The following is a 15,592-nucleotide window of genomic DNA, read 5'->3' on the forward strand; positions in this document are numbered from 1 at the left end:
TATTTTTTAACAGTTGTACATTGTATCCAAATTTACAATAATAATATTAATTACTCATTCAGAATTTATTATTCAGTGTTGAACAAAATGTTCTTTGTAAGCGAAAACCTGAAAAAGCCTTTATATTGTTCAGGAGCATCACTGCTATTTTACAAGTTGTAATAACACACAGTAATCGAAGGGGTATTGCAGTTGGTCTTTTAATGTACATTTGTTCATCACTTGACCCTGAAGGTGACACAGAGCATTTAAATCTGCAACAAAAAAGGAGCCAGGGAACAAGAGAGGGAGGGAGGGGATGTAAGAAGACAAAAATAACAAAGGCATGTGCCTGTCTCTCCTTGGTATTTTCCACCCTGTTACATAAAATCCCTCCTTCCCTCTTCACAACCCCGTCCTTGGTTTCCCTCAGCTCCTCCCTCCTCCCTGTCATTGGTCAGCCGGTCGACTCCACAAAGCCACAAACTTGTTTTCATCCAAGTGGCTCGGAGTCCACTGAGGCAAAAAGAGGAAGCAGTGAAGGAGAGCAGCAGTGTGGCAGCCGGCAGCATCAGTCACCTTGGAGCAGTCCGAGTGAGCAGAGGAGGTGGGAGGTGACCGGCAGCCTCTCTGCTGAACTCTCACTGATCATCTCTGAGTGATTATCTCTCCGGAAACATGAGCTCCTCATCGGCCAACCTCCACAACCAACGCCTGCCCTGTGAGTCATTTTCAGAAACTTCTAAACCTTTTATAAAAACTCATCTTTTAGTTCAGGCGGATATTTTGAGATGTAGCCACAAGTTTTTATTTTTAGATGTAGAGCAGGACATCAGAGGGGAGAAAATGATTCTCCATATTTTGTTGTCAGAAGTAGGCCTACAGCACACACAGATTTATGGCAAAAGAACAGAAATCAAAGCTTCAATGAAAGCCTTTCCTACTGTTACATTTAATGTATCTGCATGTAAGGCATCAGAAATCCTTTTTTATATGAAATTTAATGTCTATATTATATTAATTGATGTCAAATGAATGTCAAGTAAGTGGACCTGGAGTTTTCTTTCTTTATGATGCACATCAGATCTATTCACTGCTCACTATGAGGCATAAGTATGGTGTGTGTGTATGTGCATGTGTGAGATATAATATACAGTAGAAGCCGGTGTGACAAATAGCTGCCGTTGTGTTGATGATGCCTGAAGTAAATGGTCCAAGTGCTGCGTCAGCCAAAAATCAGACAGGAATGTTGAATCATCACCCTGAGTAATGTTCACTAATACCAAATGAATAGGTCACACTCTCTTTGCACAGGAACAGAGACACACTCACACACACACACACACACACACACACACACACACACACACACACACACACACACACACACACACACACACACACACACACACACACACACACACACACACACACACACACACACACACACACACACACTGTGGCAGGCTTGGATTAGGGCCATCGCAGGGCTCCAGACAAAGATCTCTTATTTCTAATGGGATTGTGCCTGCGGATCTCATCAGAGTCGACTGACTGCAGATTGTTCCACAGACACACCAACCCAGTCAGGACACACAGACATGAAATTGAATTAGTCTCAGTGAGATCAGTTTGTGATTTCATGAGGCTATACAAAGGATCAGGCCTGCAACTCCAATGAAGACGTCTCCCATCTGTTGCTCTGCCCAAGGCCGCCGTGCGTCTGTAGTCCACTCTGTCACGTTCTGAGTGTTGTGGGAATGTGCCAGAGAGTGATACACTGGTGTGCTGCAGAGTTAAGTACTGGCCAGCTGTTGAGAGCTGTTGAGAGCCTGTTACAGACAGCAGGGTCTTGGTTGGAGAAGGAATTGTTTCGATATTCAGAGCTGAGTCCCCCTGGACTTGACCCAGATAGAACTGAGGAGTAGATTCTGTTTAATGAGCAAATTAGAGGGGTAAAATCCATATCAGGTCATGTCTGCATCTTTAATTGATCACACTCAGGGATATATACAGAACATATAACTGCTATGCTGCTCTGATATCTAGACATTGGAGCGTAATGTCTGAGCTAGAGGGAATACTACAAATGGGCACACCCATGTAAGAAAGAAGAAATACATGTGGGTGTATTTACCTCCTTTACATGCTGTTACAATAGTCTTCACAAATGTCAAGTTACATAACTCGTGAAACACAATGCACAGATAAATGCAGACTGATTTATATCTGTTAATCTGTATTTTTGCCTCTAATTTACCACTATATCATCACAAAACTTAAAATTGATGTATCTCAGTCGATTCATGTGGATCGTTTTGAGAAGATAAAACACTTTCCAGTAAATTACAGTAATGCAGCATTTTATGCCAACTCCTAATAAACTAAACAGAAGAAGAGAACAAAACCTAGCGCTAACGTATGTTGCCTGCAAAAGTGAAGACAAAGAACTTACAGGGGGTGACAGCAGAATGGCTAGCTAACTAGCTGCTATCGTGGAGGAGTACGTCCACTCATTAATTTTTTTCATTTCACAATGTACTTTTTATGATGAAGATGTTCGGGCATGGCGTCTGTTGCTAGTTACCGAAACAGAGTAGGCTACTTGGAGTGCTTGACTGTGGTCACTAAGCATCTGCCACCCGCCATATCCCCAAGAGTGGGGACAGGGTATTAGCTAGCTGCTAGCTAAGCTGAAATAGCTAACGTTAGCTTTGCTTGATAGTGATAATAGCAACATTTACCTGTTTTGTTTTGTTTTCATCATCTTTCATGATCATTCTTCTTTCGCTTTCTCTCCTGTGTACCAGTCAGCTTGAACCTCTTCACTGTTAAAATATAACTCAAAAATGGACCCCACAGTCTTTTTCGGCACCTTGAAGGTGACACAGAGCTTTTTCAGACCGTTTTTTTTTCCTTTGAGAAATCTAGGAAAGTCGCTAGCAGCCAGACATGGCTAACACAAAAAAACATGTAACACGCATCTACATGCAGTTTAAAAACCATACCCCGGATAAAATCGGGGTTCTCACTTCCCAGTCTACAGACCTAGAGAACTCTTTCAGTACCCAATTATTCATGCATGTACACAGGATTCCCGGATTACTGTCAGGTTTCTCATCTGCGCATGCTCCCAACTTTGCAGAAGTGGCTTATAAGTGGCAGGAAGCACCGACGCTGAAAACAACGTTAAAAACACAACAACAATAGAGCATTACCTTTTAACCGATGGAAGACTTCGCCACGGCAAGTATGATTACTACCAAGGAGACCCATTTCTGTCGTAATTTTGTCAAAAAGGCGGGTTGCAGTGCTGAACCATCCAAAATGGCTTTTTTTAACCACTAATATTGCTCAAAATAGCATCAAACCTCTGCAGTAGCATGATAACAGTCCCCACACATAAAACGAAGCACCAACAACATAGTAGGCGAACTTGATTTAAAATGTTGATTTAAAAAAAACTGTTTTACAATGCTACAATAACTCCAGTGCATTCGGTAATCGACTTGTTTGGGCTGCCGGTCAATATAGATTATTATTTGGTGTATATTCATGCTGAAAAAGACCGCAGGGTCCATTAGCGCCAGAGTTACACCTTAATGAATACGTTTTTTTTTGTGGTTCGGAAGGTGTTACTTTTTCACCTGGTGTGTTGCTCTAGCTACTGGCCGCTCACTGTTGATGCGCGTGCATCACACCCATCTCACACACTCATCTCACACACCCCCTTTTGATGCTGTTCCAAGTGTTGTGCCACAAAACAAGGCTAAACCAAAAATCCTATTTTTATTAAATCATTCTTTCCTCTCATGGTGGTGCCATGGCGTCATGTGGTTCGGATATATGAGCACTGTCAGATGGCTGTTTTCTTTCCTCAGCCATGATAAAAATGCAGATTACTATCAATTCAGTCTCTTGAAGGCAAATATGTGTTCACACTTTTCTCTTACGTAAACAACAGGAATACTAACAGGATCACTGCTTAACAATGTGAGAAAAGCACACATGGAAAAAAATACACAGATTATTCTATTATAAACAATGTCTTGCGGCCTGTTATCACTTTAAGTGAGTTATATGTGTGTTTTTGTGTGTGATTATTCTAAACAGCCTTGTGTAGATGGCTGAATAAAGTTCCCATCAATTCAACAGTCTAAGCTGTGCAGCCCTGGGGACATAGACCAGCTCCTCTCATTAGTTCTCTAACAAATCCATCTACTCACCGTTGAGCTGAATCCTCAGAGTATAGACAGAGCGAACGCCTCCAGGAATACACTGTGTTCAGAGCCCTAAACAGAAAGACAGCAGCAATTTATCATGTCAACACTCTCCCAAATGCGTAAACCGTGCAGCGCAAATTCTCCTGTTTGGTCAGATACTGATTTGGAGTTTGTTCACTGAGGCACTGATGTTGCTGGAAGAAGAAAACGTATTAGTCCTCAAAATCAACAAAAGAAATCAAAACAAAACAAAAAGGTGGGAAGTTAAAGCTGCTATAATCAGTACTTTTGTATTAATGCTGCATTTCCACTTAATGATACAGCTCTACTCAACCTTGCTTATTCTTTTTTATTTTTTGTTGGAAAAAGTTATTGATAGTTATTTTTTAGTTACCACCTGGGTCGAGGTTCTGTGCAAGTTGAGCTGATACAAAAAGACAAACTTAAAACATTGCAAACCACTGACTGGTCAGAGAGAGTCATCACGTGTGTAACACATGACATCCTGCACAAACCTAAAATTGTAAAAAAAAAAAAAAAAGCCAAGTTACATCAATAGCAGCCTGCAAAACTATGCTGCATCAGGTGACAGCCCAGTAAGAGACCTGCGGGACAGCCAGTGAGTGATCTTGGCTGACATTACAGTCTTTAAGAGGCTGCAGCAAGCTCTACTTTAATGCTAGATGAATATTGGTATCATGTGAAACTAGACGACCTAAGGGATACATTAGGGCCAATCGTGTTTTGCTAGCTTGTTGGGAAGGAGGCTTAATAGCGCTCCATATTTAGGGCCATTTAAAAACAGTGAGGAGTCCATCAAAGTTGAATCCGATGAAATAATAATGAAATCTTAGACATTAAATACAGTTTTAGTGCAGTTATATTGCATCATTAAGTTACCTCAAATGTTATAAAGGAAAAAAGAAAGATAAAAAAAACAACAACATATAAAGCCAGAATTATTCTTCGGGCTTACAGTTAAACACCAAATATGAGGCAAAACAGAGTTCAGCTGTAAAAATGTTTAAATACTGTAATCTTATAAATCATGTACATTTTCTGACTATGCTAACAAAAATAGTGTTTAGTCTTTTATGGCCAGCAGCACCTGCAGGCCATCCTGCCTCAGCCTCATCAAACAGAGATGAGACACTGTGTTGGGTTTAAGCAAACATTCCTACAGTTCTCCCAGCTGAAGTGAAAACAGCTTTAAACCTCCCTCACAAACATGGAGAGAGGCAGCTGTTCCAGGAGGAACATGGAGTCATGTGAATGTTGACGTGACTCCATGTGAGAATTTAATAGGGAAAGTAAAGTTTCACCCTTTGTCTTTTAGAGAGAGAGAGAGACTCAACTCTTACAGAGAGGATGTACTCGGTTAACTTTCCATTGATTTTTAAAAGACACATATATAAATTTTGAATGACAAAAATATGTGTACATTGAAAGAAAGACACACAAAAAGGTGGATTCTAATCATTATATTTATGTTGAAGTGGTTGGGGACACTAAAACCCAAGTCTTTTAGTGGTCTATGGTCAATTAGGACACAGTGCAAGACACTTGGCATGAAAATATAATGTAATATACAGATATTTTTCATGTATCATTTCTGCATGTTACCTTTTATTCTACTGTTCTTAGTGATAGTTATTCTAGATAGAAGTGCTTTGTCAGCTGGTGAAGCCTATTGTGTTGATCAGAACGCATGACAGTCTACTTGGGGGCTTATGGAGGGCAGTGGGACACGACACTGACCTACAAACAGTCCTATTGTCAGTCTGGTTGTAATCCAGGCAGGAGGGAAGGACGGAGAGGGTTAACACTGATGCCATTGTTGTCCTGATGGACCAGGCTGGTGGAGCTGGACACTGCTTTGTCCCAGCAAAAACAGCCCAATCTAATATGGAAATGAAAACACACACACACACACACACACACGCACATGCACACGCACACACACACACACACACACACACACACGCACATGCACACGCACACGCACACACACACACACACACACACACACACACACACACACACACACACACATACAGACCAGACTGACACACAAACACACATCAATAGCTAACATAAATAATTCACTGTCCTTGCAACTGGAGCCCAGTCAATTTTGCCCAGTTATTTGGAGAGACAATAGGGATTTTTGAGAACCAAAAGTAAAAGTCTGAGACAGAGCGACACTCCAAAGATATTATTGTCCATTTTCTACAAGCACGGCCACTTGTCTGTTCCACTTAAGCTCAAAGCATTGTGTGTTCTGAGGACTGAGAACAAGATACAAGCAAGCAATGTGATGGAACTGAAGTCACGAGGAAATAGAAAAGTGGAAAACGAAATGTGCTGTTGAAGCAAAAAGCATAATTTTTTAAGTAATAGTGATAGAGATCAATTAGCACATTGCATTTATAGTTGTTCTTGCTGCTAGAGCAGCATAAATCCTCTACCTGTAGCCAAACAGCCGCTCCCCCATTCTTCACGACCACTGAGACGCCATAAATTAGTGTAACAGCCCGAGCAAAGAGACTGAGCAACTAATGACCAGCTGTAGACTGTTAACAGCCTGCTGCTGCTGTTTGGATCAGTGTTGTGCTGGAAGGTACAGAAAAACTCTTGGTAAATACAACAAGATGTCCTCTTTAGCTAATGCGCCTTTGCAGAATTCCTTCTCTCTATCCTCTCCATCTCTACAACACACACCCTTGTGTTGACTCATTTTTTTTGGCTAACCTCTCTCCCACCATACTCTAGATTTTTTTTAAAAACACATCGTCCTCCTCGTTTTTAGCCTTTATGCAAGTGTTCCTGTCCTCCCTGAACTTTCCTCAGTCCCTTCTTTTGCATCCTCTCTCTCTGTCTTGTCACAGTTGACAACCCAGCCAAGTGAAATAATATCTCTATCCTCTGACAAAAATGTGTGGAAAGGGCAGCCAGTCCACTCTACAAGTGTTACCTCAGAGGTCCATGTCTGTCACAGTGTTGGTCACCATTGGTGGCTTAGTGCCAGCAGGTGACCATGCCTCAACTATTGTGTGCGTTGGAGAGAGAAAGGGAAGAAATAGAAGAAGAGCTGATTTATGGAAGCCCAGAAATGACTCATCATGAGTAAATCAATAAATAATGCCATTTGTTTATTTACTATTTTATTCATTCATTTGATTTATTTTAGGATTTAATGATGTATTTATTTATGGATGAATAAGTCTTTTTTTTGTCCTCCATTCTGCGAGGGAACAGGAAAAGAGTGACATTTGTTCTGCTTAAACCACTAACACAACAGAGCTTGATGATTTTGCTTGGCAGTCTGCTATTTAAATCTAATGGTGGGAGGCAACACATGGAAGTACCACCACAGCCATTTAAACAGGGATGACCTCATGTACAAGGAAGCTACATCTCAGAAACGGCTTTGGCTTTGATGAATAGACTCAAGCTGAGAGTCTGGCAAACTGTTCCATAATCAAAGCAGAGGAGGAAGAGACGGTTCCCACAGGGGTTTCTGTTTAACTACTGTTAACTGAGGGGTGTTAGCCAGAGCTGCTCCTTCAACCAACAAGTATAAAAACAACTGGATCATCTGGAGAGGCAATTTTCTCTGGTCTATTCTGCCCGGACCTTCTCTTTTCCTGTCACAAGGGAGTCTGTCAGTGAGCTCACAGTTTCACTGAGCACAGTAAGGGGCTAATGGCAGCCTGTGGTAGACACCGAGCCTTCCCCTCCCCTTCATTCAGCCTTCAGATCAATATGGAGCTTTTACTGTTTGTGCAGTTGGTGTTTCGGGGTCACGTCCTCAAAAAATGTGACAGTGGAAAGAAGCACATGATACTAAATAGATACATAAAGTGACCTGATTCTAAGCTTTTTGCGGTCTTCACCCTGTTTAGAAAATAGATGTATAGTTAAGCTGAAGGTAGCAGACACTGAACAATCATCATGTGGGGATGATGCATTATATTTGCCGTCAGCAGTGTCGGGTCTGCTGAGACACTCCGCAGTAAGTAACTTTCAAGGTTTTTAAGAAAGATTTATAAAGCAACAAACGAAAAAAACTCTAGAATTGAAGGAATTTATTAACATTGCATGGTTATTACAGTTAAGGATGTAATTTTACTAACACATCAAAGGCTGAGTTTAGGTGTTTCCACCCTCTGCTACATCCAAATTGATTTCCTGTAAATGGCATCATGTCTAAGGAGTGCAGGCCAGTCCCGTTCCTGCACATCCAAGCCTTTGTTCACCACTGAATGGGCTCTTTCTTTCTCTCTCCCCCTGAGCGGAGGATCTGGGTTTGTCTTTATGTGGGGAGGCAGAGTGGCGCGCATACACATACACACACACACACACACACACACACACACACACAGACACACACACACACACACACACACACACACACACACACACACACACACACACACACACACACATACACACACACGTCCGGCCTGCTCTGTCCGTCTGTCTGTCTTTTCGAGTTATTCTGCTCGTCCAGCTGGTTCTGAACCCTGATCTATGACCTTTTCTGCAGTTAGTCCCTGAACGGTCAGAGGAAAGACGGAAGGGAAGACAGAGAGAATGGAGGGAAGAAAGGACAGTGGACAAAAATAAACAGAAAGAAGGATAGAGAGAGGGGCAGAAACATGAAAGAAAGAGAGACAAAAAAGAGGGATAGAAGGGCAAAGTGAAAGATAGATAGAAAGACAGAAAAAAAGATGAGAGAAATGGAAAAGAAAGAAAAGGAAAGAGCGACAGACAGGAAAGAAATAAAGAAAAGGAGACAGACGGACGAAAAGAGAAAAAAAATACACAGGAAAGGGTAAAAAAGTGAGACAGCAAAGCAAAGAGAAAGAGGAAAAAAAAGAAGAAAGAAAGACTGGAAAGACATAAAGAGAAAGAAAACAGGCCTGCAGGTTTATGTCTGGGGCAGCAGGCCCTTCAGACATCTTGTGGTATGGAACCGAAGACTTTGGACTCTGTGGCCGACTTTTCTTGTGAAAGACGATTTTCCCATGAGTGAGTGGTTGCGCTAATCAGAGGTCACGGGGGTCGTTCGTGGCCAGGGAAGCTGTATCAATCAAGGTGAACCTATTGAAAAAAGAACTGGATAGGGAAGCAAAATCAATGTGAGCTAACCTTTAGCTCTCCACAGGCCCGGGCCTTTAAGTAGAAACAATCAATGCTGCGATCAATCAGTGTTTAACTGAGTGGAAAAAAAACTCAGGGATAAGCAATTTGTGTAAACCTGTAGCCTGTAATGAAAAGCATAATTTTCTTGATTGCAGCACAGACATGCTATATAAGTCCTGTCTGCTCTCCTTTTGAAAGGAAAGAAAGGAAGGATGGTTATTAATCCAGCACAAATCCAGTGTTTTGTTTGACATGATGTCCTTGGCTGGTCACATTAAACTGGAGCTCTTTTTATATATACACACGCTTTAAACAGGCAGCTCCTGATTGAGAGTGACACCTGGCTTTGGGAGACTCTGCAGACAATAGTGTTTCTGATTGTTTAACAAAGCGAGGAGAGGAGCGCATCGTACACTGACAACCTCAGACATGCACACAAAGACAGAAATGCTGCAAAGACAAAATGCCATAAAGGATCATTTATGCTCCCATTTCTCGCATAATTAGAGATGTATTCAACGTTCTAATTGTCACTGCCCCTCATGCTTTCATGTGTCCTCTACGTTGGAATGGACGTTGAGCAAAACATCCTTTAGAGAGCATCGCTCAGATTCAAAAGTTACTCCAATAAAGTTTGAAAAAGTCCATGACAACAACAAACATGGCGAAAATGGAGGAGATAACGATTCTGCGTCTATTGAGAAGTGTCTCTAACGGAGATCACCACGTCTCAAGGGAGTCGAGTGCAGGCAACATTTATGATCTATGATTTAAACTGATATTCAACACAGTACCATGCCCATAGACTGTAAAACACTGACCCTCACGGCTGAATCCTCCCGTTGCTCCAGATTAGCATCTAGTGTATGTGCTATCGATAGTAGGCTAATTTATAACAACCTGATTACAACCTGTAATCATTAACCTGCTGTCTCAGGATATTTTCTTCTTCTTTATGTGACTGGCTGCACTCCTTTAATGCATAGTTGTAATCACTAACATCACCTCCTGCAGGGGACTTTCTATCTCTGTTTGAAACCAAATCTGATAAATTTCCTCAAGTGATTTTACTTGAGTCGGTTGAGGCTTAAGTCTACAAGCTTGAAAATACAAATAATCTTAGTTTTTTATTGCTGTTATTGCTGCAATGTTGTAGAGCCAAAACTAAAGAATGTTATTCTCTGCTAAGGCCCCATTTACACAACAATGCTCCCAGATGAAAATGACAAAATATTTGATCAGATGTGCCTTTTGTTTGGACGGCGACAGCGTTTTTGTTGCTTAAAAACGCAAAAAAGTAAAACCGCCCTCCAGAGTGGAAACCTTAACAATGCTCCACTGTTGTATTTCTGTGTAAAGGTGTAAAAACACAAAAGTGTGCTCTGACCTGCTCATGCTGGCTCATATCACGTACGTGTTTACGTAACAACCATGTGCAGAGAACAGGTAAGCGACAACAAACATGGACATGGCGGTGGGAGGCTGCAGACCAAGCTGCAGATCCCTGTCACATTGTATGGTGTCCTGCTTCACCGCTGTTAGGGAGGGAAGTAGAAGGAAGTTTCTACACATGCACGAGTTTTGGGTGGTGTTGTGTGGCAGTGCTTCACAGCACCACCTAGCCACCCAACGTGCATACTACATCAAATTTCACACACTTTTGCATCACCCTATGCATGCAGATTTCCCCCAAAGACGCTCACTTAAACACGGAACAAAAAGTGAGAACGTAATGCCACTTTTGCGTTTCCTTTCTAGATCGTCTTCGTCTAAACTGGGCCTTAGTGTACAGCCATAGTTTTCATAAATTTAGGGCTAGACGCAGACATAGGGATCTGCACAGTCCCTTCAATTTTGATCCTTTGTTGTTGTTTTTTAACTGTTCTCTGTGAGTCCGAAAAGTTACGGCACTTTTTTAAAGCTTTTGAGACAATCAAGGAATCCATCATAATAGTTAAAGGCAGTCTTTCTGGAAGAACTTTCCATGGTCCAACAAAACTCTGAGGATTTCATCAGGATTTTCCAGCTCAGGTTTGGAAACTACAAATCCATAACAGATAGCCTGAGCTGTGAACTAAGGCTGTGGAGCAGATGAGAGCAGTCCCTGATTATACTGATTTTGGGAATTGCAGGGTGCAGTATTTTTTGAGCTTGACCCATATTATGGACTCAAATAGTAATAATAACAATCGATCAGAAACTTCAATCTTTGCTCCACCAATTTTGACCATTATTATGTTTTTAAAGTCAACTAAAACCTTCTGGAAGGTAGCCCTTTAAAGAAGATATGATAAGTTGAATGTTAAGTCAATATATCCTGCTCTCTTAAGGACATACAGTAGAAAGCACTGATATTCAAGGAAATAAATGAAAAGTTGCTGAGGGATGAAAAGGAAGAAAGAGGATGAACGAGGATCAGAAGAGCGGTTTGGTGCATGGAAGGTTTAGATCTTGTCTGCCTGGCCAGAGAAACCCTTTTGATGTTGGTTTAACAAATCATTTAATTTATTTTCCTGATCAAAAGCAAGACAAACAAGTCAAATGTTTAGCACTACAGATACTATTGATGTTGTGATCACTGACAATGTGTCCATTGACAGGATCCTACAAAATGTAATTATTAAATTGATTATGATTTCGGCCAGCCTGTCAGTTTGCTTGTAGATTTGTTTTCAGTCTTTCCTGGCTCCGTCTATGAACACACGCATACAGTACGTGCTGTCAGCCAGTCCAGCCCTGGGGTTTTAGTTGTTCTCTTCTCCCTTTCCCTTTCAAAGCTGTCTGCCTGTCTGATCCCAGAGCCAGTGAGGTCCCTGCACCCAGGAGGCAGGCTGTCAAACAGGGAAAAGCTGAGCTGCAGTGACAGGCGCGTGTCGCTCTGTTACCACGGACATGTGGTATGTGATGACAGGACTGTGCTGATGCAGCACTCTGAGGATGACAACCTGTTGCTGCTTAAGGCAACATCTACATTTTCTAGGTTCATAGTTAGCCTTGACTGCAGCAGTTATTAAGTCATGGCTGTAGTTAATAAGGAGACAGGTTTTCTCATTGTGAGTCTCTTCATATTGGCAGATACAACAGATAATCCCTGGAATCTTTTACCTTTCTTGGTATTTTAAACATATTCAGTTGAATGAATCACCCAGTGCTCTCAGTACACAGTAGATCATCTTCACATTATTATACACTTCATAATAAAAGACTGGAACATTTCAGTGCTTGTTCATAGTATGTGTTGAAAGATGCAACATATATTTTTCTATAAAATGAATTGAAATTTATAGTATAATTATAGGCTTTCTTGCCGGGATTAATACTGCATGCTATTGATCAGCCGGAGCTGGAAATGATGTAACGCCCGAGTTGACTGTGTTCGTACAACGAGTTGGAAAACCATTTATTTCACAGTGGTGTTTGCTCTAGCTTACTCATGTTAGTCATTGTTAGCAATACCAAAAAAAAAAAAAAATGACACTGTATTTTGCACAAACACCTGGCCACATATCTACGGATAGACGTTGGACAGCACTGCGAGTTTACTGATTTAACGAGACAATTAAATGAGACAGAATGAACAGTATGACAGCTTTTACTGTTAAGAGGTCAAGGTTGGTGAGGGTCGTGTGTTGATGGTAACCCTAGATTTGCAGAAACTTGAACTTGGTCATCAACCTATTCTAACCTTAATCATTTGAGTTCAATGCCTACCCTTAACTATTTCACAAGATCTTGGGGTACCATCTAGGCACGGCCATTGGTGAGGTTGTCCTGACTTCCTGTGTGTGTGTGCGTGTGCATGTGTCTGTGTGCGTGTGTGTGTGTGTGTGTGTGTGTGTGTGTGTGTGTGTGTGTGTGTGTGTGTGTGTGTGTGTGTGTGTGTGTGTGCGCGCGCGTGCGTGTGTGTGTGTGTGTGTGTGTGTGTGTGTGTGTGTGTGTGTGTGTGTGTGTGTGTGTGTGTGTGTGTGTATTTTGTTACCTTTAGAACACTACAGAACCAGGCTAGCTGTTTCCTAACACATGTTGCTTTTTTAGACTGAGTGTTTTTTACAACACTTCACCGGAGACAAATTCCTTTAATTCATTTAAGTTGATTCTGATTCTGATATTGTAGGAATTGCTTATAGATATTTGTCTCATCAGTATTAATTCCGGTGCTAATTCCTTTTCAGATACATTTACAGTCCAGCATTTCTCTTCTCCTCCTCATTCCTCTTGCAGTCACACTGCTGCAGTTCACCCCTCCACTCGCACACATTGGACTTGCACTTAGCTTTATTACAATGATGCTGATGAGGGGGGGGGATCTCACAGAATCTCAAACAAGATTAACTTACTGTAATAAAAGACCTGACTGCTTGCTTTTGCAAATCCATCTGTGGATGCATGGGCATTTAGTAAATGTGCAGTGTGGATGATCAACAACGAATAATTTTGGTTTATACGATTGACTTTTCATTACCTCTCCATCAGTCCATACAAAGAGGATTCCACCTCCTTCTGCCCCTTACATACAGCTCACTGTCTCCCCCTTCTGGCTACCAACATTAGACCCCTGTGTGACTGTAAAACAGATCTCACACGATCTGTCCCATTACACAACACCAGGTAATAATCTCAGTGACTCGCACACCTACCGTCAGTGTGGAGGAAATATTGTGTGTGAGATCTCCTTGCATGGTGTTTAACGGACATGCAGCGGTACATGCTGCCTGGCCTCCAAACTGCCTGGCCTCCAAACTGCAGGTATCAGATATGAAGCTTTATCAGATCTCATATTCAACTTCCTGTCCTTCCTGTTGTGATTGCCAGCCGAGACTGAACGAGGCCAGAGGCTCCCAGATATAGACACAGCACAGCAGCTCAAGTTGAGAGAGAGACAGCGTTTCTTCGAGGAGGTCTTCCAGCATGATGTGGACGTCTACCTGTCTTCGGCGCACTTGTGTATCCGAGACTATAAGAGACGTGAGTGGAACTGATTGCATTTTTGTAAACCGATGCATACACAAATGCACATTCATGCATATCATTGCATCGCTTCCCCTCTCTCCTGCAGCTCCAATTGGCAGCATCTCGTCCATGGAGGTGAACGTGGACTTGCTGGACCAGATGGAGCTGATTGACATCTCTGATCAGGAGGCCTTGGATGTCTTCTTCAGCTCTGGGGGAGAAGAGGGGGTGCTGACCTCCCCGCTGCCAGGTATGGACACTCAAAACAGAGCACTGATTAAACACACTGAGCTATTGTCTACCTAACAATATTTTGTATCTGACTCACAGTCCAAGGAAACAACAACAACGAGGAAGTCATCAGTAATGGACTCTTTCGACATGTCCTCGAGGGTCGTGACGCCAAGTCCCGCATGTCCTCCACATCTTCAAACTCCTCCTCTGACAGCCAGACCACCAACACCCCTGTAGTCAGGTCAGACGATGAAGAAACACACACCGGCACAGTCAAGCGAAGAGTCGTGCCTCCAGAGATGGAGAAGCTGAAAAGTCAGACTCCATCATCGTCTCCATAGGATGCGGCGTTAGGTCTCCACATGCACCTGGGAGTTGAGGAGTAGACTTTGGGATGCATGCTATTGAGAGAGGCCTCTCTTGGACTGTCTTCACTGGTTCTTATCCCTACTTTCGACCTTTCCTTTGATTTATGAGTGCGTTGGGTTCTGTGTGTGTTTTGTGGGTTGGGTCCATGAACTGTAAATATGGAGATTTCACATTAATTTCCATTCATGTTTTGGCATGTTTTGACAGAAAAGATTTGTTCCCGTTTCTGACCTCATAGAACTTCCGGTTTATGAATGATGACTTTTGTACAGTTAACACAAGCCAGAGCAATAGTGAAATTATAATTGGATGACATGACGTAAATTTGGCAATAATAGGCTTCATACTAATAAATTTACTATCTTGTCCTGCAGATGCAAATAAAATTCTCTGTTTTTTAGCTCCAGTTTGAATTGAATCTCTAGGATGATCTCTTTGTTTTAACAATAAAGGAATAGAGGAAAATGTATTCATGTGTTTCTACTAAAACTAAAACAGTTCCTGGTTATTTCAAGGTACCTTGACGAATATAAGCAAGGGCTTTCACAGAAGCTTGAGAACGCCACAACAAGAACTTGTAGGACAACCTCATAAAAAGCCCTCAAACTATTTGTTTTACTTGCTTGAGACCATAAAACGTCAAGAATAAAATATAGAAAAAGTGTCACACCTAGGCAATGTTTCAAAAG

At 41.8% G+C, this 15,592-nt stretch overlaps 1 protein-coding gene across 1 annotated transcript; it reads left to right on the top strand.

Annotated features, from left to right (window-relative positions):
- Nucleotides 1-509: 509 nt before the first annotated feature.
- Nucleotides 510-15,343, top strand: LOC310966025 (dysbindin). The gene is made up of 4 exons (XM_083939812.1): nt 510-700; nt 14,163-14,315; nt 14,407-14,550; nt 14,631-15,343. Exons 1-4 carry the CDS (start codon nt 658-660, stop codon nt 14,873-14,875), a joined length of 585 nt encoding a protein of 194 aa, XP_083795938.1. The 5' UTR covers nt 510-657; the 3' UTR covers nt 14,876-15,343.
- Nucleotides 15,344-15,592: the final 249 nt, after the last annotated feature.

Source organism: Echiichthys vipera (assembly GCF_963691815.1).
Source record: "Echiichthys vipera genome assembly, chromosome: X".
In the NCBI taxonomy this organism is placed as follows: domain Eukaryota; kingdom Metazoa; phylum Chordata; class Actinopteri; order Perciformes; family Trachinidae; genus Echiichthys; species Echiichthys vipera.

Excerpts from the sequence above, each read along its gene's own strand:
- LOC310966025 (XM_083939812.1), top strand. The coding sequence starts at position 658 with ATGAGCTCCTCATCGGCCAACCTCCACAACCAACGCCTGCCCT. Across the intron at positions 14,316-14,406 it reads TATCCGAGACTATAAGAGAC|CTCCAATTGGCAGCATCTCG; the intron begins GTGAGTGGAACT and ends TCTCTCCTGCAG. Across the intron at positions 14,551-14,630 it reads GCTGACCTCCCCGCTGCCAG|TCCAAGGAAACAACAACAAC; the intron begins GTATGGACACTC and ends TCTGACTCACAG.